This window comes from Pongo pygmaeus, chromosome 3 (genome assembly GCF_028885625.2).
Source record: "Pongo pygmaeus isolate AG05252 chromosome 3, NHGRI_mPonPyg2-v2.0_pri, whole genome shotgun sequence".
Lineage (NCBI taxonomy): Eukaryota > Metazoa > Chordata > Mammalia > Primates > Hominidae > Pongo > Pongo pygmaeus.
Window position 1 is genome coordinate 2276491 of NC_072376.2, and position 27136 is coordinate 2303626.

Consider the following 27136-nt stretch of genomic DNA (forward strand, 5'->3'; position numbering starts at 1 on the left):
GTGCTTCAGTCCTGCCCTGCCCCGTACTTCAATCTAGACCCTCTGAAGCCACTTTTGAGGGGTACAAAGAGCAGCACAGGTTGGTGGTTGGGAGACAGGCTGAAGCCCGGCGGTGATAGCGCTCGCCCCCGAGAGAGACGAGTTCCCACATCCACAGCAGCCCGAGCAATGCCTGGTACATTTTAAGGGTTAGGGATTGTTCGCTTAGAATCTTTTACAATGAACTTTATTTTGCAAAAACACTTAATTTCTAATCCCTCACCTGAACACTATGTAAAAACTGACTTCCGGCCGGGCGCGGTGGCTCATGCCTGTAATCCCAGCACTTTGGGAGGCCGAGGCGGGTGGATCATGAGGTCAGTAGTTCGAGACCAGCCTGGCCCAGATGGTGAAACCCCATCTCTACTAAAAAATACAAAAATTAGCCGGGCGCGGTGGCGGGCGCCTGTAATCCCAGCTACTCGGGAGGCTGAGGCAGGAGAATCGTTTGAACCCAGGAGGTGGAGATTGCAGTGAGCCGAGATCACGCCACTGCACTCTAGCCTGGGCGACAGAGCAAGACTCCGTCTCAAAAAAAAAAAAAAAAAAAAAAAAGCTGACTTCCTCCACAATTCCCTTTTCAAAATGTTAGAAATAAACGGAGTGGCCTGAGTTAAATACATCGATGTATTTAACTCCGGGAGGATGGTACACTATTTCCAAAGAGGATGGCACTCAGTGAAAGATGACTGAAACGGGATTGCTAAATTTCATGTGAATCTGGCTGATGCCTTACAGCCCAGTGAAACCAGACCTCTCTATTGGACAGAATTCGTTTGCATCTCTACCAGACAAAAATCCTTTGCCACTCCTCAGTCTTCCACAGGTTAGCAGGGGCTTTGGTCATGGGTAAATATAATAGTACTCCCTCTCTTCAGCATCAAATGACCCTAAAGGTGGCTTGTTACGCAATGTTCTAGTCCAGGGTGACTAGGTAGAAGTCGTTTGGATAGTTTTTCTTAATATTTTTAAGGAGAGAAATAAGAATGTTCTAAGGCAAATATTGTAATCTGATCGAGTCAAAGATATTTCCTATTCATTCTTCACTTGTTTTATGTTTTTCTCCTCCTCTTTTAAAGTCAATAAGGCCTAAAATGATCTGAAAAACAAACATGATGGGAAAAAGTTCCTATCATGAGTGGTGCCCAATCTGCAGGCAGGGAAACCAGGGATGCTGGAACCGGGAGGCCTGGTGGGAGGACCCTTGCAACCCAGGGTTGGAGGTCGGGGTGTGCATCAGGGGACAGAGTTGAGCCAGTTTGGACAGGAGGAAGTGGGAGCTGTGCAGGCAATGCCTTCCAGAAATGTTGCTGATGAGGCAAAGACTGGGTGGGAGGAGCGTGACAGAGAGAGAGAGAGATACAGAGAGACAGAGAGACACAGAGACAGAGACAGAGAGACACAGAGAGACAGAGACACAGAGAGACAGACACAGAGAGAGACAGAGACAGAGATAGAGAGACACAGGGAGACAGAGACAGAGACAGAGACACAGAGAGACAGAGAGACAGAGACAGAGAAACAGAGGAGAGAGACAGAGAGAGAACATGCAAAGCAACACAAGCTGAGGGGGTGGGAATGCAGAGCTGAGGGGAGGATTTTTTATTTTGTTTTGTTTGAAAATGAGAGGAACTCGGGGATATTTATAGACTGCAAGGAGGAACTCTGAGGAGACAGCATTAAAGACGGCAGAAAGACAAGGGTCTCCTTTATAGAAAGAGATCCCTGGAGGGCAGGAGGGGTGCACTCCAGAGCCCTGGAGGCCGTTCTAGAAACCCACTTTCCTAGTGACTCCTGGGTGGTTTCTTGGGCCACAAATTAATTCTCCATCTGATTTTGAATTGCTGACCATAGTTGTTTGTTGGAAAGGTGTTTATGAGACCATAAAAGCCATAAAACCATTAAGTAAAAATTACGACAGTATCAGCCCCTGGAGTACAAATGACAAACACAATAGGTTTAACTATACAGACAAGGAAAGTTTTCTTCAGCTTGCCTTGGGAATTTAAGAAAGCAAGTATGTTACACGTATTTCCAGGGTAAGCTTTCTTTTCAGCAGTCAAAATTATTTGGGGTTTTAGTAAGGTCAAAAGATAAATGGAACCCAGGAATTAACCCTCCCTAAGAAAGCCCATGAGAATATAATGGACTAAACAGACCTAAAGACAGAGCTGTGAGGATCAAGCGTTTTTGCTGTTTGCCTTTTCTCCTTCCTGTGGAAGCGATTTTCTCCTACTAGTATTAAAAAATATTTTAGGTTTTGGACAGTATCTTTTCAGACTGTTTTTAAATTTTAGATGTAACAGTCAGATGCTAAAGATTATTTCTTTTAGATGTAGTTTTCCATGAATTTTGTGGGACTCTATTCTGCAAGCAATGGAGAATGGGGGCTGTTTTCAAGCAGGAGAGTGAATTCTCAGATGTGTGTTAGAATCATAATTCTGCAAGACGAAAAATGACAAAAGGTGGTAAGAGACAAGATACAGGACCACTCTTGCAGCATGTAGGAGAGGAGGAGAGAGCTGGACAGAGAGAGCTGCAGGAGCTGGCAAAGCCTGGGGCCTGATGACTAGCCTGGGTCCGAGAGACTCCGGGGTTTCCAGCTGAGTAGGGAGTGGCATTTCTTCCTATTCTTCCTACTAATCCTTCCTATTAAGAAGAAAGTAGAAAACTATAGAGTTGGGAAAGAGTTTGTTTTCCGTCCTGTTGACATTCATGTGACAAAGTGAGAACTCAGTCCCCAAACTCAGGAGCCGGTTTGGGTCAGCACAAGCCCAAAGGAGGTGACAGAGTTCATTCACCAAGGTGGCCATGTGGAGAGGGCCTCTGAAGTGGGGAGGAATGGGAACCACAAGGGCTGGCAGCGGAGCCTGGGACTGGTGGGGTGTCAGAAAGGGCCTCAGGACAGGAAGAGGAGTTGTGAACCCCTGAGGCTCAGCAGGCCAGTAGCCTAACCATTTACATTCTAGAAAGATCCCCATGAGGTTGGCGTGTACAGGGCTGACCTGGCCAAGGACTAGGAAAGGAGGAAGGAGCAATGCGAGAAGGCCCTGTGGCGATTAGCCCAGATGATTCCAGCGCCTAATTTGGGTGACCACAATCTCAGCAAAAATGTGGTGGGAAGGGATATAGGGGGCTCAGGGCCCACTTCCCAGAGGAGGCTGTGCCTGAGCTGGTGAATGCAGGGAGCAGGTGGGAGTGGGGGCTGAAGCCAGGGCAGGGGTGGGCCGGATTGAGCTGAAGGACAAAACGCGGTATTTCGGTTTAATCTGGAGGCCATGGGGACCCAGAGGAGGACTTGAAGGAGGTGAGCAAGGAGACCTTTGAGGTCATTCAGGATGCCAAGAAGAGGGTGGGCAGGAGGCTGCAGGCGGGGTCCTACTTGGAGGGGGACTTGCTGTAACCCAACAAGCACAAAGATGGAAAACAGAGATGGACTCTGCTGGGAGAATCAAGGGCTTCCCAAAGGACGGGAGTCCTGTCCCAGGTATCCCACCCTCCGGCCTGGTGAGCAGGGGAGGGGTGCGTCTCCAAATCTCAGTGTGCCACCTGTGAGAAGGGCCCAACATGATGATACCAGGCACCAATCATACATGGAACTGGGCACAGCCCCTGGCACCTGCATGCCCTCGATAGAAAACGGTAATGGTGATCCCAAATCCTAACATTTGGGATTTAAATATCCACATTTACATGAGTGGCCAAATCCTGGTGTCTCTGAGGCCCCAGCCACATTCCCAGGAGGAACTGCTTTCTTTCCTGGGGTGCCCCCACTAATGGCCTCGAGGGCCCTGGGGCCCACACAGGTTCAACGGTCTGGACTCTGCTGCTGGGGGTTGGGGGAGCTCAGATTCCTCCCTGAAGCCCCCGGCAGTTATCCTCCATGGCCACCCTGCAACCTGCTGGCAGGTCCCACTGGGCCATCTCCAGTGCATAGCTGCCGTGTGCACAGTGTGACGACCTCACACTCAGGAGCCCCCGTATGACCACCCAGCTCCATCAATTCTCCAGCACTCAAGGCAGGCATGTCCTCTCTCAGCTGCCCACTGCTGGGGTCCCCAGGACTCCTCCCTCTGCACCAGGGTAGCTGGGCCCACACCCCCACCAACCCCGGCCCTCGGCAGATCAGAGATCTCTGCTTGCAGGGGGGTTCCCTCCAAAAGGCCTCCCTGTAGGGGAGCGGGCAGCCAGCCCGGCTTGCTTGGGGGAGAACAAGGCCTCTTCTCTCCACTGCGTGAAGTCCCATCGCCTCACAACCACCCCGTGATGGGCATGACAGGAGCCTGTGTCTCCATGGTCACCACCAGCACAAGGGGACAGCTGGCTACACCATCTCATTTCACCTCAGCACGGCAGGTCCCCATCACAGGAAGCAGAAGCTGTGCCCAGGTAGTTCTGGGAACAGGTACAGAGGGATTCTCACAGTGCAGCTCTGAGAGCCAGCAGCCTCTGTGCAGAGGGCTCCTGGCTGGCATGGAGCACCCCAGGGGGCAGGCTGTCCTCGGCCAGCAGGGCCCCAGCACAAGGGCCAGAGGCAAAGTCCCAGTGCCTCTGGGACAAGAGCAACAAGAGCATGCAGTTGGCCAACAGGCCCGTGGGGGCGCCCACCTCAACCCTGCCTTCACCCAGCTCCAGGCGCCACAGCATCCAGGGAGGCAGCTGTGACGGCAGGCCCGGTGTGGTTGGCGGCACGGGGTGCTGTGCTCCGTCAGGCCTCCCAGGAAAGAGGCTGTGGTAGGGCAACGAGGGCCACGGCCCGAAGGCCACATGGCGTTGTGCCATTGGGCCAGGCTTTCTGCTTGGAGGCCGCAGGCAGGGCGCGAAGCACGGTGACAGTGACAATCACAGAAAGAGCCAGAGCCAGCAGGGTGAGATATAAAAATCTGTATTTATATTACAATGACATAGGACACAGCACGGCCCACATGGTGGACAGGTGGCCGGGGGCCCCTTTCTCCCTCTAGCGCACACCCCCCTCACCGGCACCAGGCCCTCATGTGGCCCCTGACTCTGGCACGGAACCTGCCCTAGTGCCCAACATGGACCTGGGGCCACCCTGCTGGCCGAGGGTCAGGGTCCTCTGTGCAGGCAGTGGGGAGGGGGTCCCAGGTTCCCTGACAGAGGGAGGCAGGGCACGGGGGAGCCTGCCTCGCCCAGCGGACGGCATGGGCCGGGGCAGACCGCAGAGCGGGGCCCCTAGGGCCACAGACCGGTACAGGGTTCCACCACCCGGGGACACAGGCCCAAGCACTGTGCCACTAAGATGGGGTCTGCAGAGGCAAAGCCTTGCTGCAGCCTCTCCCACTGTGTGAGGATGGCAGGGGTCTGCTATGTGGTTTGCGGGGGTTACCCTGGTATGCGGGAGCTGCCTTCCAATAAGGCTGGGGAACCCAAGCCTGAGTCTGGGTGCTCAGTGGTCGAGAGCACCGGTGTGGGCTGGGAGGGCACATACAGAGGCTCCGGAGCCCCCGGCTCTTTCTGCTTCTGTCTGCTGTCTATAGACATGGTGATGGCCTCTTGGTCCCTGCAGCCTCCAGTGATGGCAGCCTGGGCCCCTGACAGGGAGCAGTGAGAGGCTGGAGCATGTGGTGACTCCTAGCATAGGCCCCCACCCAGTGGGCAACCCCTCACCCACCTGCTGATGGCAGGGAGGGGCAGCTGAACAGCACCCCGGGTGGCTGTGAGACTGCCTCCCAGTCCACGTGGGAACCACAGCCTCAAGAGCCACAGGCTGAGCTGCCGGGAGGGTGGGCTGAGGGGCCACCACTGGTCACCGGGTGGATTCTGCTGGTCAGAGATGAGAGCAGAAGCCCCCGGCTGCCCCAGGCACTGGAGGGTGGGGCAGGGAGCTGGTGCTTCAAGAATTGAGGGCAGGGACATGACCACCTCAGGGCCCTGCAGTGCTGGCTGGGGAAGCAAGCTTTTACACACGGCCCTCCTTGCTCGGAGGTGCCACGGTGTTTGAAATGAAGCCTGGGGGGACAGACTCAGGCAGGCAGGCAGGGGAAGCTCCTTTCTTGGCACCCCTGGACCCCAGTGGGGCCAGAAGGAGATGCAGACAGGCCTCCTCACAACCACCCGCAACGCGTTCGGATGCCCCTCAGCTCCATGCACCCTATAGCCTGCAGGGCAGGTTCTGTGCCAGAATTGTTTCCAGGGACCCCTTCCGCCACAAAGGGCCCCCCCCATCCTGGGGCGTCTATGCGTACGACTGAAAATAGACACGAATTTTCCCCATGATATGGAAATTGGCTATAGATGTACCAGAGGCACGGCAGGCACTGCTATGGGCCAGCCCCAAGGACAGAGAACGTCAGGAAGGAAAGGCGGGTGCACGCCTCCTCGTGCCAGGCCTGCGCCACCCAGTGAGCACAGTCTTCATTGGCTGCCAGTGTCTGAAACCTGGAACCCTCGCCTAGGCCAGGAAGCAGGGGACTCGAGTCAGGTGATAGGCGAGAATCCATCTCTCTAGTGAGCAAGCAGGCCCCTGCCAGCCACTGGGGAGGGCAATACTAGGGACCAGGTCACAGCCCCTCCGTGCCACCCACAGGGGCCTGGCTGCATCTCCTCCAGGAAGCCCTGGCTGCCGGGAGGGGCTGCCCACAGGAGATGGGAGGACAGCACTAGCTGGGCAGGCCTGGGGGCACCCTGAGCCACGAGGGACATGCTGGTGGGAAGGGCAAGGCCAGACACAAGACACAAGGCACACTTTGACGACGTGACGGAGGGACAGGTCCCTGAGACGCTGGGTGGCTCCCACCCCTCAGCAAACAAGGACGCAACAACAGCTAGGAAAATAGAGTACAAAAATCTGGTACATGAAACAGAGGCGGCACACACAGACGTCCCTAGGCTGAGAGTCTTTAGGCTTTCTTCTTTTTAAAAATGGTTTGTTTTTTTTGTTTTTTTTTTTTTTCTGGGAAAGCCTCTCTGCCAGCTGAGGCTGCCGCAGCAGAGCTCATGAGGAGCCCTTTCCTAAGGTGGCTCCAGGAGCCCTAACCGGGCTGCTGGGCAGTGCAGCATTTTACTTTTTTGCTTTTTGTTTAAAAAAGGGAGATGAGTAAGCCCCCAAGGACCCAGCGGCTGCAACTCAGCAGCCTCCAGCTCACCCCAGCCCCAGCCAGGAAGAGAAGCCCCTCTCCTGTGCAGACAGGCAGGACTATTGGGTGGGCGTGGGTGAGCGGGAGCTGGAGGGGGATCCAGGCACAGCCCAGGGGCTGTTTGCCAGATGACCCCTGAAGGCCATCATCTCCACAACGTGTGACCTCGGGACACCCAGGTGTGTCTGCGTGTGTGAGAGCATGTACATGAGTGCGTGTGTCTAAGTGCGTGCGTGTGTGCGTCTGACAGTCCTACCAGAGCAGACGCTGCCCAGCTCGGTGTGGGCTGGGCTGGGCTGGCCGGCCCCGAGAGCCCAGCCCTAGGTTCTGACACCTGCGAGGTGGGAAGGACCTTGACCACCCACCTGCCCCAGGTGCTCACCCAGGTCCCGCCCTTCACAGATCCCTTGTCCACACCAGGAACCTACGTGGACTGACAGGTAGGTGGACAGACGGACGGATGGACAGACAGCCTTGCCTTCCTTCCTTCCTTGGTCCACTCCTTTCTCCTGGGATCCAGGGTTGGGGTCTGAGCTCCCTGTGGTGGTCATTAAGCCCCTCACACGGCACCTGCCGAGGTTTGCAGCAATGACGTTTAATACTTCTGGAATGATTAGGAATCTGAGAACAGACCGTGGGCGGCTATGCTGACCAGGGCTCCGGACGTGGAAGCTGGGCCCTGCCTCCTTGCAGGGGACTCTGCCCAGCTGGAAGGGGCAGGCAGCTCGGCAGGCCCTGACCGGCAAGCGGGCAGTGCCAGGCAGCCCAGCGGCAACTGGGGCTTCCAGAATGGCACAGCAGTGGGCCTGTGGAGAGGCTGGCATCAACTGAAGGAAAACTGGAGGGCTGACACACGTGGCTGGCGGGCAGGCAGGCCAAGGAGCAGAGGGCACGGGCCTACGAGAGGGCGGGGCGGCCCAGCCGCCGGCAGTGGGGCCCGAAGCCACTGTCACCGCCGGTGCCACTCTGCAGGCTGTAGTGGTCGTCCGCGTCACTGCTGCTGCCAACACTGTCCAGCTCACCAGGGCCAAACTCCATGCCCTCTATGTCCACTTCTAGGGAGAACAGAGTGGGGATGGGGTCAGGCCACTCTGAGGGTGCCAGCCCATTTCTCCCTTTTCTGGAAGCAGAAGCTCTGGGCAGAGGGGCAGAAGTGCAGAGGGTGCTGTCTGGGCCCTGGGGCAGGAGATGCCAGGAGGGCTCTGGCTAAGAACCCAGCCAGTCCTCAGTGGGCCACACAGCCTCTGCATCCCACCCTCCCTGTCCCGTCCCTTCTGCACTTAGACAGTGACACATACCCCAGTGCAGCAGGGAGCTGGGAGGGTTCTCCCCAACTCCAGCACCAGGCACCTCCTCTCCACCCAGGGAGCTGCACCACTGCGCACCTGGAGGCCCAGGTGAGGCTGCCCCACGCCCCACGCCCCACCTTGCTCTGAGTCGTCCGTGGAGACAGCAGAGCCCGTGCTATCTGTGCGCACGCGCTCCACGCTCTGCACCGACAGCTGCTCCAGGCGCCGCTTCAGGAAACGATGCTCCTGCTGAAGCTGCTCCTTGATGCTCAGTGCCCGGCGGTCCTGCTCCTCCAGTTTCTGGGGGCAAGGGGGGGCTGTGAGCCCACAGTGGGAAGGGGAGTCCCCCCATCCTCCTGGCCAGGCACCAGGGCACCCAGGCCTGGGCCCGGGAGGTTCCCCATCCCGGACAAGACCTAGCCAAGGCTACAGGCCACAGGGTGCCCAGTATCCGCCGGCCCCACAGCCTGAGGTGGGTCCCTCCCTGTCCCAGCCAGGCGGTCACAGTCAGATGCCACCTCCCAGCCCTGTGGTTTCTGTCTACGGCCCAGCTCTAATACCCACAGCCACCAGGCAGCCTTGGCCAAGCTGAGCCATGTGTGGTAGCGGGTCAGTGCCACCCGATCTTTGGCTGGCACTGTCTCCAGGACAGTCCCTGCTTACAGCGGGTCTCCTCACACACTCCCAGTCCTGCCCGCCCCCATGGGGCTACGGCCTATACCATGCCTGTCCCTGCAACACCTGTGCCCTGCCCTCTCTAAACCTTCCTGTGGGCCCCACTGAGACATTGCTTGTTCTGTGAAGGCCCCCAGGGCTTTGGTTGTGCCCCTCTCAAAGCTCCTGACACTCCAGCCTGAAGGTGACCATGCCTATACTGGCAGAAGAGGCCCTCAGAGCAGACAGAGATTTGCCCTGGTTGGTCCAAATGTCACAAGGCCCCCAAACCAACAGGGCTGTCAAAAGTCCTTTGGGGGGCTGCCCCAGGGAATGTCTCCCTGAGCCCAGACCCACTGCCAGCTCCCACTGCCCCAACCTCCACCCTGGCACCCCCATCAGGCTGCCTACTTTTAGTCTGCCTTCTGATGGCACCCAGGAAACCCTGGCCCCCTCTCTCCTTCCAGCAGCTGCCTCTTCACAGCCCAGGGCCCCAGGGAGCCATCTGTCCCCCGACCTCCTCCTCTCCATCCCAGCCTATGCTGCAATGCGGCTTCTTATGCCATCAGCACCCAACAAACCCGACACAAGCCACGGAACAGCCTCGACCCCTTGGCAGCTCCTGTTGCTGCTCCTCCACCCTGGCAAAACCCACCAGGCCCCTGACACACACCCACCAGATGGCTCCCCACCCACCTTCAGGCCCTCTGATCCAAGGGCTGCCCAGGGTCCCCTGTGAGCACACCCCCAGGGCGTGCAGGGACACTGAGGCAGCCAGACAGGGCAGGGTGGAGGGCAAGGCCCACTCACCTTGATGTGCACCTTGGCCCGCTTCAGGAGGCTCAGCGTGGTGTGACGGGTGCTGTCGGGGCCCAGGGGCACCAGTTGCTTGAGCTGCTCAAGGTACAGCCTGAGTTTGGCTCGTCTGAAAGAGCCAGAGACAGAACCATCAGGCTGGGGTGGGGGAGGGCAGGAGGCAGTTTGCAGGGCCCTGCACAGACCCACCCCCACCATCCACTGCTGCAGATGTGCTGAGGGTCTCTCTCTGAGGATCCCCTCCTGGCCTGGCTGGGAACCCCCGCCCCCCGTCCCCAGGAGGAGCCCAACACCCACAGCCCCCAGACACCCGGCAGAAGCGCCCAGCTCACCATGGCCTGCAAAGCCTCAGCGCGCCACCGCCAGACACTGCCTAGGAGCCCCAGCTCGCCCCCCTGCCATCCCCCCTCCCCCATCCCCACCCTGGAGTCCACCTGCAGGGAGGGGTGGGGTGAGGCGAGGGGTGCTGTTCAGGCTGCACCCAGAGATCTGGAGGGACCCAGACAAGATTCACGTCTCTCCACCTCATCGTGCACAACGTGCTCTCTGTCACTTCTGTGACCATGGAAACATGATCAGCCTAGGTCAAGGGAGGGCCAGGGCCCAGGCCCTTCCAACCCAAGTTTCATATCCTCTTGGAAACTGCCTCATTCCAGATTCTGTCCCCGTATCCACGGATGAATCCACTTTCCACAAAACTGGAGCCATGACACCCAGTGGTGCTTCCTTGCTTGTTCACACTCAAGGGTACTTGCTCACATGCCACAATCCTCCAGGACACATTCATCGGGCACCTCACGAGAGGGGCCCTGGTTTCATCCTAGGCCTGCCCTTGTGGAAACACCGCCTTCCCTGCTGGCCTGCTTGTCTGTGGGGGAGGCTGGTGGAGCTCAAGGGGTGCGGGGAGCCCAGCTCACGCAGAGGCGTCAACTCGGCCTGGGACCCTGGCCAGGCCCACGTGCACCTGCCTGGCAGTGCGGGGCCCCCGGAGGTTTTGTCACTGCCATGTTCAACCACAGACTCACCCATCCCGTGCAGGCCACAGACACTGCTTCCAAATATAGGACACTTTGCTTTGGGTAAATCCTTACGAGTGGAATGACCAGGTCAAGGGGTAGGAATATTTTTTGTCTTTTGAAAACCTGCCGCCCAACTGCCCTGCCACAGCTGATGTCTACACACGTGACTTTCCCCACGTGGAGCCAACACTGAGCACCCCAGCCTTGGCATGTCTGCTCCTACCGTTCCCCAGCCCAGCAAATCTTGTCCCCCTGGGAGTCACGTCGGCAGGGACAGCCATTTCCTCTGGACAGAGGAGGAGCCTGAGAAAGGAGGGGGCTGCTGGGTGCAGCGGTAACAGTCCTGCCAGTCGGGAGGTCTGCCTGGAGGTGGCCTGAACAGGGCCAAGATCCTCAACATCTCCACGCTGTCTCCCATGCACAGGTGCAGGGAAAGGGGTCCCAGGCTGCCGCTCTGTGACCACCCCAGTGCCTGGAAGCTCAGCCTCCCCACCTCCAACAGGAGTGAGCGCCCTGCCACCCCCCACCCCAGGAACTGTGTAGGTAAGAGGCCAAAGCATGCTCTCTCTGCTCAGGGAGGGGTCCTTTCCCGAGGCGCGTCGCCACTGTACTGCAGCCACCACTGGGACTAGGTTTGCAAGTGGGGACGTTGCCAGGGGCCTCCTTCCCTGGTCCACTTTAGCAAATGGCTTTCCATCCCACCATGTAATTACATCAGCACTACGTGACCTCTGCAGAACAATTTAAAAATGCAAATCAACAAAAAGGAAAAAAAATTAAAAGTACCCCCAAATTCCACCACCCCAAAACAACCTCATTATCATTTTAGTGTGTTACACATGCACATCATGAACGTTAAGTGAAAAATTAGAATACGGAACCACATAGGTGACAAGTGACCCAATTTTGTTTAAAAAATAAAAGAGCAGACGCACACAAGAGACGACAGAATAAAACAAGGCACAGGGAGCGTGCGTCTCCAGGCGATGCGCCTGGCAATTTTATTTCTTTAGCTTTGTGCTTTTCTGTATTTTCCAGGTTTTCTATGCTTAAAAAACACACACACACACACATTGCTGTGACAATCAGAGAAACACGTTTGCACAAGAAAGAAAAACACAGCTAAGAGACAAATAACAAGTAGAAAAATCTTTGCAATACATATAAAAGACAAATGGTTAGTATTTGTGGTATTCTGAGCTCATACACATCAAAAATTAAAAGCAGAATGCCTCGATGTCACAACGGGCGAAGGACACAAACAGGCTGCAGGACACGAGGGCCAACCTAACCTAACGCCCGGCTCCATCTCACCAGACCCAGGAAATGCACACACAAACAAGGAGGCACAACTTGCACCCTCCGACGGGCTGACGTGAGAAGGGATGGCTCCTGCGCCAGCCAACTCGAGGGGTCGTTGATGGTTTGCTGGTGGGAGAGCAAAAGGGGACACAGGTCTGAAGGGCCATCGGCACAGTTATCACTGACCGCCAACCAGCATCTCTACTTCTAGGGCCTTGGTCCTACAAAACTATCCCCCCAGATCCGCAAAGGTCTGCGCTCACCAAGGCACATCGCAGGACCGTCCGGAAGTCCCTGTGTAAACCAGAGGGTCATCACTAAGAACGCTGGTGGCACAGCCAAGTGTCCTGTGCAGTCATCAGGGATGAGGAGGTGGAGGAGTGCGCCCTGACGCAGGCGGACAGGACTTACGTACGTGGTGTCGGGTGAAAGATCAAGTGAGGACATGGAGAACAAGGTCCCCTCCTTATCCAAGTCTCATCGGCAATGTTAGTGCCCGTGGGGAGCAGTGGAGGATGTGGCTCAGCCTCCGAGTGCCTGGGATGCGGTCTCTGGGGTGGGGTGCGGGGGAGGTCCGTGAACAGACCACTTTAGAAATCACGGAACACCTTTCTCGAGAGACAAACAGAAGCCATCTGACCACACATACGCACTGTCCAAAACCCGGTAACAGGTACACCTGGCCCAGGAGGGTGGGCGCCAGGGCTGGAGGCCACAGAAATTCTTGCCCTGGGCAGCGGCAGTGGCCTGGAGCCAACTCTACCAGTGGCTGGTTGTGGAACCCCAGGAAGATCCCCACCCACCCCTCTGAGCCATGAAGCCTCTCGGCCCGGGGCTGCACTGGGCACCTGCTGAGCCGTCCCCTTCTGAAGCCGCTGCAGTGCTCTGGGCCCCCTGCCAGCACCCCACGGCTGTCCCTGGGCATCCAAAGGGCTTTTAAAACCTCCACTTCCTGAAGGAACCCTGTGTGGATTCAGGAGGCAGAACCCGCCTGCAGGCCTAGCGTGTTGGGCTGGTATCGACAGCAGCCCCACCTCTGACGCAGCACTTCCCAGCTCCCCCAAAAACCCCCATGCCCAGAGGGGGACCCAGGGCACGGAGAGGGCATGGCTCCACGCCAGCGTCCCAGCCAACCAGAGAACCTGGCTGCCGCTGCCGCTGCCACTGACAGGGAGCTGGGGGTGGCCCAGGAGCAAGCGTGCCTCCCACTCTCTCTGCCTGCGTTTTCTAGATGTTGCCAACAGAACTTCCCGAGGTATGTGAAAGCCATGTGAGGCTGCATCAGCACGAGGCTGGGCTGCAGGGGGCTCCTGGGGACCTCCTGGACATGTTTGGGGGAATGTGGGGCAGGGACTCAGCTGAGGACTCTAGACTGGCCTTTGGGATAGGCCCTGCCATCCAGGGGCTGTCAAGGGCCAGGAAAGAAGGCTAGGACCTTCCCCCAAAACACACTAAGACCAGAGCCTGGAATGGGACCAGTGAGGTCAGCAGCCAAGAAGGCGAGGCCTCCACGGTCCCCAGGACCCTGGGGTTGGCAACGGCCTCAGACCTGCTGGAGCTGCCTCTCTACAAAGGGAGGAGGAGCAGGGCTGGGCAGGCTTGGCTCAGAGCACCCACAGGGGAAGTCCCACAGGCCCTGCCCAGTCCCCAGTAAGGGGACACCTCCGGGCAAAGCGATGTCCAGGGCCTGCCTCCCGGGGATGGCTGGGTGGCCCAGCCAGGGGCTTCCTTCCTTTCTCAAGACAGCAGACAGCACGCAGCCCTTCCTGCAGCCAGGAGCAGCTGGCATCAGGTAGGCTGTGATCCAGGGCCACAAGCTCCAGGCCTGTAGGTGCTTGGGGCTGTCCTCGTCCGCCTCTTGGCCAGCCAGAGACAGAGACCCCCTGTACTGGGGTGGGGGAGTCCACAGAGACACCCTGGCTGCCCACCCACCCCTCCTCTCTGTCTCAAGAAGGCCCCATGAGGCCCTGGCTAAATGCAGCCTCTGGGAGGAGGAACAGAGGGCAAAACCAGGTCAAAGGGCAGCTGCAGGGGTCCCCTGTCCTCCCCAAGGGCTGCCATGCCCTTGCCACCCACCCTCCCCCAATGTCACTGTCCCTTAGTCTATCCCCATTGGGGGGCTGTCCTCCCAGGGACCGCCTCCAGGAAGCCTTCCCTGAACACCCCCACGTGCCTGCCCCAGCTCCTGAGTCCTGGTCAAGGCTAGGCTGGTCTCCTTAGGCCTGGAACAACTCCAGGCCTGCCTGGTTCTCTTGGGCCCTGTACCTGCCCCCACCTCTGTGGCCTCTAGGGAACCCCCCGAAACACACATGACCTGTCCAGGAAGTGCAGTTCCTCAGAGAACACTGCGTTCTGTCCCTGCCCAGCTGCCCGCCCCAGCCAGCAGCCTGAATCCCAGGAGAACGGAAGTTGGTGCTGCTGTGGGGGTAGACATGGGGGGGAGGCGGAGAACTGGCCGAGCACCAAACCTTTCTAGAGGGGACTGTGGGGGGCTCAGCCAGCACGCAGACCTGCCCCACCACGAAGGGAGGAAAGAGCTGACCCATTTCACAGACAGGATCACAAGTCAGGAGAGAGCGATGGCCCAGCATCCCTCAGGGGACTCTTCCTGGTCCTGGCATGGGGGCTCCTGCCTCTAGGGCTGCCTCTGCACTCACCCCGGGCTCCCACTGCCAGCCCCTAGGTCCCTGAGCTCACCTGCACCTCATCCCCACCAGCAGAGCTGGGCCTGCAGCCCTAGCTGCCTCCAGCTGTCACCAGTGGAAATGAACACCCCGCAGCTTTACTCGAGAGCTCGCCTGAATCCTGCCCTGGGCTGGAGCTTCCCACGCGGCCAGGGACTGGCTGCCCTCCATCTGCCCCTCGGACAAGACTCTAGCACGGCTCCTCGGAAGGCAGACCCCAGAATGCACAGGGCAGAGAGCCGAACCCTCCAGATTGGAGACCACTGTCCTGAAAGCCAAGGGCCCTGACTGTCACACAGCACAAGGGGCCCTGCTCCACGTCTCTGACCCCCACCTGGATGAGCTCCGGAAAGCATGGCCTGGGCCTCCTGCCATCTCCTGCCTCTAGCACAGAGTGCCTGAAACAGACCTCAGCCTTCTCTTCCAAGTCTGACCATTCCCAAGACAAGGACACAGCCTGGCAGCACAGCTGGCCATGCCCAGGACAGGGGCAAGCTCAGCGCACCACACACCCTCAGTAGAAGGGTAGGCCAGGTGTCGGGCTCATGCGGGGGACTGGGGAGTCACTTACCTGTGCTTTTCTAGCTCGTTGTGCGAAGACCTGTTTAGAAAGACAGAAAGACAGAGCTCACTCTGCTGCCTGACCACCAGGGCACAGAGAGCAGCGCCCTCCTAGGGGGCCAGGACCTGCAGACAGTGGCTGGCTGTGTCTGGGTCCCGGAATGGCCCAGAGCAGTGAGGCCTGGGGCAGGTGAGCAGCTGCCCACCCAGGGTGGGGGGAACCACATGCTAAGGGTGGGCGCTGGTTGTCAGCTTTGGGTACTCTGTGCTGGGGGAGCCCCAGCTCACGCCCTGGAGTTCTCCACGGGTCAGGGACTTGGTTTGGTGAGCAGCAGCAGCAGGGGCCGGCCTTGCTCACAGGGAGGCCCAGAGCTGCAGGCAGGTCCAGGGCGCCCAGGGCCACCAGCCCACCTAGCAAGGCCCGTGGTGAATCTGGCTGACAGGAGGACCCAGGCCCCCTTCCAGAGGGATGGGGAGGCCCAGGGAGCAGCAGCAGGTCCTGGCGCTGACTCCCACCAGCCACCTGCCTTCCCTGCTCCCCAAACCCTGAGGCCAGCTGTGTCTTTAGAGCCAAAGCAGCCTAGCACCCAGGACAAACAGCAGGTGGAGATGGAGCCCAGAGACCAGGCCCTCAGGACACAGGTGGTCCTGTCCTGACACCACCACTCTCTCGGGCTCACACACCTGCGTGACCATAGCCCACCTTACCAATGGGGACCAGGGACACAGCAGCGTCAGCCAGGTCAGCCCACGAGAGGGGCTTCTGAGACGTGGATGCTTCCCAGGCCGGTAGGCACAGGGGGACACTGAGGCCAGCCCTCCCACTTCCCTCAGGGGCTGTGTGCTAGCAGGATGGGCTGCCCTGGAGGCCCGGGCTCAGCCTCTCTGGGGACAGTGGCCCCACCTGCTGCTCACCTGTCTTGCCCATTCAGACGCGGGCACACAATTCCGAGCACCACAGGGTGTGCCACAGCATCTGCCTGGAGGATAATGAGGCAGGGGGACCTCACTCCCAGCTCCAGGCCACCTTCCCAGTCCAGGCAGGACCCCACAGGCCAGCCAGGGCTCCCGGGCCTCCCAGGATGCCGCTGCACAGGTGGGCAGAGAGCTCAGACCACCTCGGGGCACCTCCAGACCCAGCCATGAGGCCTCTCCCTGCCCTCAGGACGTGGCTCCTTCCTGAAGCTTCTTGCTGACCACTGCCTGCTTCAGGAACTTGGGATCTTGTGTCTCCTGTCCCAACCACTCAGGTCAAGGGCCTGCTCCTCCCACCCGCTGCACCAACAAACCCTGGGCCTCCCTGTGTAGCCTCAGCAGAGCCTCCAGATCCAGGTCTCAGGGTCCGGGAGGGCCTGCTGGTCACATGGGCTGGACAAGGAGCCTCAGAATCACTGCCAGGGCCAGCCAGGGCCGGCCAGAGCCAGCAGAGGCCACAGCCATATGCTCCTCACTGGCCTCACAGAGATAGACCCCTGCGCCACCGTTTCTGCTTCCCCAGAATAGGCAGGCCGCAGGAATGAGGCGTACTCTCTGTCCTCAGCCCAAACTGCAGCCTGGCCACATGGGTCTGTAGTCAAGAGGGAGGTCGGGGTCAGCAGGTTCCCTTCAACATAAAAGCCTACCTGCCTACCCCTTGAAGGGTGGCGTGGGGCTGGACCCTACCCTGGAGACAGGGGGCCCTCCTCCAGCAGCCAGGGCCCCTCCTGCAGCTCCTCCTGGGCCCAGAGACCCTTGGGGTCCACTGAGGGGGATGTTTGCGACATGGGTCCCAGGAGCACTCTATCCCTCAGGAGAGGTGGGACCTGTCCCTGCTGAGGCCGGGCCAAGTGCATTCCCAGCATTTCCGTGACCCCAGGAGACAAGCACACTTCCCACAAAATGGACCCCCCTGCAGGCTGGCCCCACTGCCCTGCCGCCTCCCTCAACCCTGACACTGTCCTCCGGCCCGACTCCCTACCCCTTGCCCCAGCCTCACTGTGCCATGTCCCCTCCCTCACCTTGGCAGAGCATGGAAGCCTCACAGGTGGGGACAAGTCAGGGGCTCAGAGACCCTCTGGCCCCCTCCTCTGCCCAGCTACTTGTCTGGGCTGGCTGAGGAAACCTCCAGGGCAGTGCTGCTCACCCGAGGAAGGGGCCAAGCCGCCAGCCCTGGGCTGCCTCAGGCCCCGGGGGAGCGGGGCTCGGCCCAGAGGAGCCAGGAGGAGATGCACCAGAGCTGGGGAGCCCTCTGTCTCCCTCACCAGTGCCCCCATGGTCTCTGTACCAGCAGAACGTGGACAGCTAGGACCCCATCTCAGGAACAGGCGTCATCAGAGGTGGGTGAGTGGCAGGCAAGTAACCAAACCTCTCCTTGCCTCAGTTTCCTTGGCCATAGAGAGAAAAATCACATCGCCTCTCTGAGCCTGGGGTGAAGATGAACTGGCTGCGTGTGCGAAACGCTCAGCATAGAGGCAGTGTTCAGGCAGCCTTGGCCAGGACGCTGGTTGTCAGCTTTGGGTACTCCATGCTGGGGGAGCCCCAGTTCACGCCCCAGAGTTCGCCACGGGTCAGGGACTTGGTTTGGTGAGAAGCAGCAGCGGGGGCCGGGCTTGCTCACTGAGGCGGCCTGAGGCGATGGTCCCCTCCTCACACTCCTGTCCTTCCCCAAACTGTCCCCAGTAGGGGACCAGCGGCTGGGACTCAGGGACGGGTCCCAGCCAGGGCAGCTGGAGACTCAACCAATTCCTCGCCTGGCTCAGGTTGCCACAAAAATGAGTCCCTGCACCAGCCTTTCTGATTCCCTAGAACAGGCAGACCACAGAAATGAGCCATGCCCTGGGGCTCTGAAGCCCCCTACAAACGCAGCTCCCACCCTGCTCACACGGAAGGGCTGGGCCAAGGTGGGCCCAGACAGGGCCAGGTGTGCTATGGTCCTCACAGCAGCCAGGAGGGTGGAAATCCCCGGAGAGCCCCGGCCCAGGGTCCCCACTCCCCACGCGAGGGACCTGCACGCACCCCAGCTTCAGGGCTTCTGGCTGCCTGAACACGAGATCAAGGTATGGAGGGCGCAGCTGGCACCAGGAGTAACGACTTCATGGGGCCCCTGCCCTGCAGCCCGCCCCCTCCTCCCGCCCCCTTAAAAGGCCTCTGTCTTAAAAAAAAGAGGACCCCCACACTGGTGGCTGGAGTTTCGCTGTGTCAAGCGGTTGGGCAGGAGCGGTGAGCACCCTGGGAGGAGTGAGGGCCCAGGACAGCGCCTCCACTCGCCTTCTCTGCCTAGGCTCCTGGGGGTGGGGGGAGGTGGCCGAGCAGCAGAGTTCGGCTGGCAGAGCCAGTCGAAAGGAGGCCGCCCACCCACCCGCGGAGAGAAGGGGTTAGGGCCGGCAGCCCCCGGAGACCCTGGCTGAGCGTGTTTCCCCAGACGCACAGGGCACCGTCCAGTGCCCGCTGACAACTTTTCTACCGCCTGGAAAAGTCCAGAACAACTCGGGGGCGGGGAGCGGGCGCGGGAGCGGACCCCGGCGACGGGCGCTGTACGCGTGGCACTGTTTACGCGAGCGGCCCGGGAGGCGCGGCCGCGGGAAGATGGCGACGGCGAGGGCGGGGCCGGTCGGGCGGGGCTGCGGCCGCGGCCTGCGCGCCTCCTCCTCCAGGCTGGCCGCCGGGGCGCGCGGCGGCGGCGCTGAGGGCCGCGGGCCGGGAATCGGGGCCCGGGGAGCACGCTCCGGGCGGGGGCGGGGGTTCGGACCGGGCCGGGCGGGGTCGGGAGCGGGGGGCGGTACCTGTTGTTCGGGGCCTTGCGCACCAGGCCGACCGCCTTTGTTTTCTCCCTGGCGAAGTCGCCGTCGAAGGGCAGCACCGAGGCGTAGCCGTGCTCGGCCTCTGCGGACACACGGCGCAGTCAGCGGCCCCCGCCCGGCCCGGCCCCGCCGCCCGCCCACCGCCGCGGGCGCACAATGGGGCGCGAGCGCTACCTCGATCCCTGCGCTCTAGGTACTCGGCCGCCTCCAGCAGGATCAGCAGGGAGTTCAGCTCCATCCTCCTGCCCGCGCCCGTCCGCCCCGGGACGGCGGCGGCCGCTGCCCGGCCCGCTCCGGCCGGCTCCGCTCGCCGCCCGCCCAGCGCGCCCGGCCGCCGCACTTCCAGACTCCGCGGACTCCGGCGCTCGGCCGCCACCCTCCGCCTCAGGCCCTCAAATTGACACATAAGGGAGAGCGGCGGCCCGCAGAGCCAATGGGAGGCGGCATTCGGGCTCCGGGGGCGGGCGCCGGGCCGGGCCGGGGCCAATGGGGACGGGTCGAGCGCCTCGGGCCTGGCCGAGAATGTTGACAGATGCAGAGCTGGGCTGGGATAGGCCGGCCGCGCTAGTAACAATTTAGAAGCCCGAGCTTAGCAACAGCACGTGGTGGCCCGGCCCCCGCGCTAGCTGACTGGCGGCCGCCGTGCATGTTAAGTAGGCGCCGCGCGCCGATTGGCCAGAGCGGCCTATGTAAAACAGGCACTGCGAGCCAATGGCCGCTGGCGGGGCGCGCGGCCAATGAGGGCGCCGCGGCCGGACGCGTTGCCGAGAGGAAGCGCAGCGCGCGGGGACCGCCCGCCGGCGTGGGGGCCTGTTAGGACGCAGGAGCGTCTCGGATACGCGGGCGCAGCAGGGCGCTCCGGGGAGTGCGCCGGACCGGGCCGCGCCGCGCCGCGCCGCGCCGCCGGGTCTGAGCGCGACGAAAGCAGTGGCTCCGCGGGGGGACGAGGCCTCGCGCTCTGCCCAGGGGTCTCGCGTGGGGCCGTGAACGACTCCCCTCCCCGCCAGGCGCAGAGTGGCCCCGGGAAGGGCCGGGACTTCGGAGAGGGACGCAGACGCTCTGAGCCTAAGAGCCAGGCCTCTCTGAGGGTGTCAGTGGGGAAACAGGCCCAGAGCGGGCGGGCTTGTCAGATCGCCCAGTAGACGCCGGAGCTGAGGGAGGGCCCAGGTCTGGGGAAGGGACACAGACGTGCGGCCAGAGTCGAGAGGCTCCCCGGAGTGGGGGACTGCATGCTCTGTGTCTGGCCTGAGGGGCAGGGACGTTCCTAGAGGCAGGCGCTGGCTACCTCTGGCCGAGGATGCCCTAAGTGGGGACGGGAGTGATCCCTTCATCAAATCCCGGCTGGCGGGTCTCCCTAGTGACCCCTGACCCTAAGGCTGGCCCAGGAGGTGGCAGGACTGGCAGCCCCAGACTGGCCTCGGCACCCCCCACCCTCTCGCTGACTTTTTTTTTTTTTTTTGAGACGGCTCTGTTGCCCAGGCTGGAATGCAGTGGCGTGATGTCAGTTCACTGCAACCTCTGCCTCCCGGGTTCAAGCCATTCCCCTGCCTCAGCCTCCCAAGTAGCTGTGACTACAGGCGCGTGCCACCACGCCCAGCTAATTTTTGTATTTTTAGTAGAGATGGGGTTTCACCATGGATGGTCTGGATCTCCTGACCTCGTGATCCGCCCGCCTCGGCCTCCCAAAGTTCTGGGATTACAGGTGTGAGCCACCTCGTCCGACCCATCTCACTGATTTGATTTTTGAGGTTGGTGGCCTGGATGTGCCAAGGGCCAGGCCCCGCAGGCTGGAGAGTGTGGAGGCATAAGGTGGCTGGACCCCTCCAGAAGTACTCAGTGGGGCACAGGGGCTGCTGCTGCCAACGAAACTGAACAAAATGCAAAACCTTAGCACCAGGACTCATGTGAAAGCCTCGTGTGCATCTCCCTGTGTTTTGCATGCCCGGCTTGCAGATCAGGACATGGGACTAGAGGCTCAGGGATTTGCTAGGGTTTCCCAGAAATCTCAGCAGAATGGAGATTAGTGCTGCCACACACGTCCCAGGGCTGTAGGAATGCAGAGGCCAGAGCCTCCTGGCCTGGCTGGTCCTGCTGGGTGTAAGCCTGTGGTGTGGGCTTCAGAATAATGTGTGTTCCCACAGAGCCCCGCAGGACCCAGTGGGGAACTTGCACACTGCTATGAGACAGCCCTGCATGGACATTGAAACATCCCCCTTGATGTTAGCAGGGGCCCTTCCTGCTCCTGCCCCACAGTCACGCCAGGGCCCAAGGCAGAGCCCCTCACGAGAAGTCAGCACCAAGGCCCTCCAGGTTAGTCTGCACGGCTGCTCAGAGCTGTGCATGGTAAAGAAAGGTGCCCAAGTCTGGGGAGGAGCAGGGTGTGTTTGGGCTCTGGGGACCCAGCTCTCCACTTGGGGGTGAGCATTTTGCAAAGTTGCCCCATCCCTGCTTTGGCCGCCGGGTGAGTTGCTGCTGACAGCTAAAGCGGACACCTGGCCTAGTACAAGTGCACCTGCTGGGCATAGTGCACGCCCCCTTCCTGCCATGGGCCAAGAGGTTTGTTTTGTGCGGCAGTGGGCAGCACAGGTGCGCAGGTGTGTCTATGGGGAGGCACCTGCATGCTGCCCCAGTCTAAGAGATTTTTAGCCTCAATTTAGGCCATTTATGGAATCACCCTCGCTTCCCCACCACACTGAGGACCAAGCACTTCCCTGGTGTCCCTGGGCTCAACCTTGCCTGGGAGTGTGGGCACCACTGCCTGGAAGGAGATGGGGGTTGGGAGGAGAAGCTGCAGGAGGCGATGGATGACTGAGGGCTGAGCTGCAGCCAGGGAGGGAGGTACTGGAGGCATCGGCCAGCAATGGCAGGAGGAGAGGGAAGGGGAGGGAGCAGCCAGGAGAGGCCTGGAGGTGATGTTGGCCTGGCCCAGACGGCTGCAGGTGGGCCTGGAGCCCTGCCAGGAGAGGTCTGGAGCCCCTGGGGGATAGGGGCACTGGTCCCACCTGCGGTTGGCAGGGTCTCTACAACCCACGGGTCTCAACTTGTCCTTCCCAAGATGGGCAGAGGCACCTTGGGTTGGTGCTGGCAGGCACCAGTGCCCATGGAGTCTCAGGGGTGGTTGAGGAGTGGGGAGGATGTGGCTCAGGTCAGCCAGTTGGACCCAAGCCCTGCAGGGCATGGGCCATGCCCCCTTCTGTAGGGCAGGTCCCCCACAGGGTGTGGCATCTCCGGGGAGTTTTCCGTGGGCACAAGCTGCCGCGAGAGGCTCCTGCCCTGCCCTTCCCCAGAGCCAGGACCTGTCCAATGGGCAATGGGCACCAATGAAAGCTAGGAGGGAGGGGGCAGACATCTCTAGCCTCCTTCCCTGGGGAGCCCGGTCCCCCCACCCTACTCTGGGAGGACCTCTCTATGCCACTCTGGGACCCCCAGGGGGCATCCCATTCTTGCCCCATCCTCTGAGCCCCACCCAGCCTTGCATTCTCCCTGGGTTGTTCGCCCTCTGTCTCCTTTCCCTCACGACGGCCCTCCTCAGCCTACCCCAGGCAGGGGCTCCCAGGGAAGGGACAGGGCCTGCATGCAGAAGGGCTTCCCCGGTTTTGGGTGGAAGGCCATGGTACGCTTGTCTTCCGCTGCCTGGATTTCCTGAGTTTTCTTGCCCCAGCTGCCACAGCCTCAGCTTCCCTGGCTGTGAACGGGGCTGGCAGTGCTGCCTCTTGGGACATGTGGAGGATGGAATAGGAATAAAGGATTCCTGGTTTGGCTTGGGAAAGGCTACTGGGCTGACTCCCCACCCCCAGGATCTGTGAGTGTATCTAAGGCCGGCCCCAAAGAGACCTCCAGAAGACAGCTTCCTGGCCTTCCTGTGCTCACTGGCCTCCAACTTCCTTTCTCTGGACTCAGGATCCACAAACTCCTCATGGCCACCACACACACACGACTTCTCGGGGTGTCTGAGTCTCGGCACAGCCTCAGGGAGCACCCCTCACACACCCAGGGAGGGAAGGTTGGTGAGGCCCCGCAGCTGCAGAGCCTCTTTCCCACACTTCCAGGCTGACCAGGGCCTGATCCCCCCCAACTTGGCCACTGACACCCTGCCCCGCCCACCTTGGGCCTCCTGTCACTGGGTGGACTGCCTGCAGCCCCCAGGTCCCCTGCCCCAGCATTCTGGGCAGGAGGCTGCCCTGCCTCCACTCCATCAGAATCCTCCTGCAGCGCAGTCCCCATCTCCACAGCCCTGAGGGCTGGCGGGTTCTAGGTCTGTGGGGTGGCCCGGGTCAGGGCTGGAGGACTGTGACCAGCTCAGCATGCGCCCAGTCGCCCGAGGCCTTGGCTCCCCTGCACCAAGAGGCTTGGTTGTGTGCCGGCACCAGGGGGAGTCCTATGGTGCCTCTCCTTGAAGCCACCCTGGATTCTAGTCCCTGAGCCTGTTTCCTGGGCTATAAAATCGGGGATGACAGTACTTGCCTCTTGGGTGGTTGGGGTGTGTCACGGAGGATGCATGCAAAGCCCTGCGCAGCAGCGGGCTGGGCACTAAGGGGTGCCCAGGAAATGCCAGGAATGTGAACATCAGCTCCAAATCAGCAAGAGCCTCCAACCCCTCGGCCCTGCCCACAGAGAGACAGGGCTTAGGCGAGACGGGGCCTGCCCAGTCTCAGCCGGTCAGTAGCAGAGTCTCGCTCAGAACCTGGGTGGAGCTTTGGCTGCCCGGCTGGCCAGCCATGGGCACCAGGCCAGGCCTCTTGGGGGCCTTCCAAAAAGTTTGACACTCAGGAAAACACTGTCTCCAGAATACAAAAAGAAGACGGCACAATCAAAATGCATGGAAATGTAATTAAATGTTTACATAACCTAACATAATGTCAGCGTTATTTTTAAATTTAAAATAAGATAATTCTATTTGTGAACAATTGGTGGTGTAGGTTTTTTTTTCTCACTTTAAAAGGTTTTCCCAGCATGCAGAAGACCCCCAGACAACTATAAGTTAAATGAATTTCCTATGGCCCAAAATGTCCAAAAGCAAAAGAGTAAATTTTCCTTCCAAACACTTTTACAAGAGAAAAACAAGGTTATGAAAGAGGCTGTGGCTACAGATTCAAGGCACTTGCTGTGGTGTCTGGGGGTGGCCTCTAAAATTGGGAGGGCCGGGACCTCTGAAGCTGGACAGGCCCTGCCTGGCCCTGCTGCTGTTCCGGGACCCCCTTTCTTCCCTGAGGCCTGGGGTAAAAAAGCATGTCCTCCTCTCGTGAATGGTAGGGGTGCTGCTATCTGGGAAGGCTTCCTGGAGGAGGTGGGTCTGTGGGGCCTGGGAGCACCTCCAGGACTCTGGGGCATGAGAGTAGTGTGGGTGGGCACTTTGAGGCCTGCCTGCCTCCCCTGAGCTCCCCCTGCAGAGTCCAGAGGGCGGGAAGAGCAGGGGCTGGGCGCTGGTGGAGGCATCAGTGCACAGATGCCACAAAGCTGCCTCCCCAGGGTTCTGCCAGCTCCCCGCCTAGCCCTGGTGGTACAGGCGTCCAGCTCTGACCAGGACCACTGGGAGCATGGTCTGTCCTGCCCTTGGTCATTGCTATACCAGCCAGGGCCTCTCTGGATCTTCCTCCCAGGTGTAGGACCCTGAGGACTAGGGCCTGGCTAATGGGTCAGGCTGCGCTGGGATCTCTGTCCAGACTTAGGGTGCCTGGCCACGGTGGGGAGACCCCAACACAGGCAGGACCTCAGGTTGCACTGCTTCAAGGAGGCAGTGGAGTTGGGCGGGAGGCAGTGGAGTTGGGCGAGCCCTGGTGGCCATTAGGGGCAACACCAGGACTCTTGAAGATAAGCAAGGGCTGCGGTGGGGAGTGGGGCCAGGCCTGGGCTGTAGGATGTGAGGGGACCGTCCCTGCCTCAGACCGGCTCCCTGGCCCAGCAAGGATGCCCACCACTTCTGAGCCTCCCTGCATTCTTGCCCCAGGCTTCCCCAGAGCCACCTGCCCCTTTGCTCACGGCCTCCTTATCCCCATCAGCTCAGGAACCGGCACAGCCAGTGTGGGTAGGGAGCTTGCTGTCTGAGGAAGAGCCGCTGTACAGATAAGCCGCAGAGGACCCGCCACAGTGCAGGTGGGTGAGGGCCTCGGGAGATGCCTCAGCCTGTAGTGGGTAGGGCAGGACAGGGTGGGGCTTCTCCCTTCTCCCCCACCTCGTCCCACCTCCCCAAGATCCAGTATGGCGATGGTCTCTCTGCCCCAGGCTTCCTCCTGAGCCCCTTGGACACAGCGAGCTTGGGGGATCCTCCCAGTCCTGTGCATAGCCCGGGCAGCGCAGGGAGGCCTGGCCCAGGCAGTCCCAGCCTTTCTGCAGCTGCTGGGACCAGGAACCCGGGTGCTCGGGTGGGGATGCCCCTGCTTCTGCAGCAGCCTTCCCTGGAAATGGCCTCCAGACACCATCCAGGCACCATCAGCCATGGCCAGTGCTTCCTGGAGCACCTCCCATCACAGGAACTTCTGTGTCTGCCTCTTGGAGACCCTCCTAGATGCCCACAACCCAGTTCTGTCACAGACCTCCTCGAGCCTCAGTTTCCCCACCTACAACACGGGGATGCTGCTCCTTCGAGGGGCTGTGGGAAGAGGGGAGACAGCCCTGCTCAGGAAACAACAGCAATGATGGTGATGGTGGAGAAACAGGGTCACAGGGGCTGACCCCACAACCAGACCCCATGGCACTCTCCTGCCCCCAACCCAGAGACTGCGGTCCCCAGCCCCACCTGTGGATGGGCGACAGGCCATCCCTTCTAGAGCCTTCCAGAGCTGGTTCTGCCTTGGTCCAGCCCCTCTCACCCCCAGGTCCTGGCTCTGCCCTTTGGGTGGGAATAGCCCCGTGGGTGGTGACCACATGTCCTGCCTTTAGTATGGAAAGTCCCGCAGCCCAGAGAACCTCTCATTACTGGGGAAACAAAACAGTTGGTCACCTTTTCTGGGGGGATCCTGCGACCCCAGGCTTTCCCGCAGGGCAGCTCTTAGAGGGGCTGCCCTCTCCCCTCCCCTCTGCACAGCAGGCCAAGGCTGGTCTGGAGGGCTGCCGGGGACACAGGCCACATCCAGACCTCTGAGGGGAAGACCCTTCTTGGTCTCTGCTCCCTCTGCCACTGCTGACCTGGTGGACGAGGAGGACCCCCTTGCCTTAGCCCAGAAGGCGGCCACCATGGGTGCCTGTGAGGAGCCAGGGGATATGGCGCAGCTTCGTGCAGCACAGCTGTCCACTGGGGTGGGCGTGGGGGCAGGCAGGCCGTCTCAGAGTCCCCCGGATGTCCCTTCTCCTCTGCTCCCAAATAACTCAGCCCTGCTCAGACAGGGCCCCACATTCCAAAACACTTTCTCCCTTGCCAGAAAGAAAGTGCGCCCAGTATCTGCCTACACACCAGTGCCCACCTCCAAAGGGCAGGGTACCCGAGTCCCATGGGCACAGGCCCATGGTCGAGGCAACCTGGGCTGCGGCCGCCCTCCCAAGTTCTCTCCAGGACACTCCAGAAGGCAGCAGCTCCAGGCACGAGCAGCACGGCCCTACAACCAGGGCCACAGGTAGGGCAGGCCCCAAGTCGGGGTGGCTATGAGCACTAATCCTGCCCCCCACAGGCCAGGGGGCTGAGCTGAAGCTGCCTGTGAGAAGAGGAGCTGGGCAGGTAGATGGGCAGGTGGGGACGGGCATCGCAGGGGCAGAGTCCTGGAAGGTGGGAAGGAGCTTGCAGGAAGCAGGGGGTGGCCACTGCTCCTGAGGGCTGGTGGGAGCCAAGTCCCACCCTTCGATTGTCCCAAGAGTCCAGGAGCCTCCAGCTTCTTAGAGGAGAATGCATGTTAGCACCAACACCATCGCTTTCCAGACAGAGAAAAAAGATCCGCGTTCATGGAAGAAAGGAGAGCGTCT

General features: G+C 60.4%; 1 protein-coding gene across 1 annotated transcript; it reads right to left on the reverse strand.

Annotated features, from left to right (window-relative positions):
• Nucleotides 1–4908: 4908 nt before the first annotated feature.
• Nucleotides 4909–19635, reverse strand: MXD4 (MAX dimerization protein 4). Its single transcript, XM_054486569.2, has 6 exons — nt 19418–19635; nt 19226–19325; nt 15475–15504; nt 9893–10007; nt 8566–8728; nt 4909–8194 (listed from the first exon to the last, which is right to left on the reverse strand). The coding sequence occupies exons 1-6, from the start codon at nt 19479–19481 to the stop codon at nt 8037–8039; spliced, it is 630 nt and encodes a 209-aa protein (XP_054342544.1). The 5' UTR covers nt 19482–19635; the 3' UTR covers nt 4909–8036.
• Nucleotides 19636–27136: the final 7501 nt, after the last annotated feature.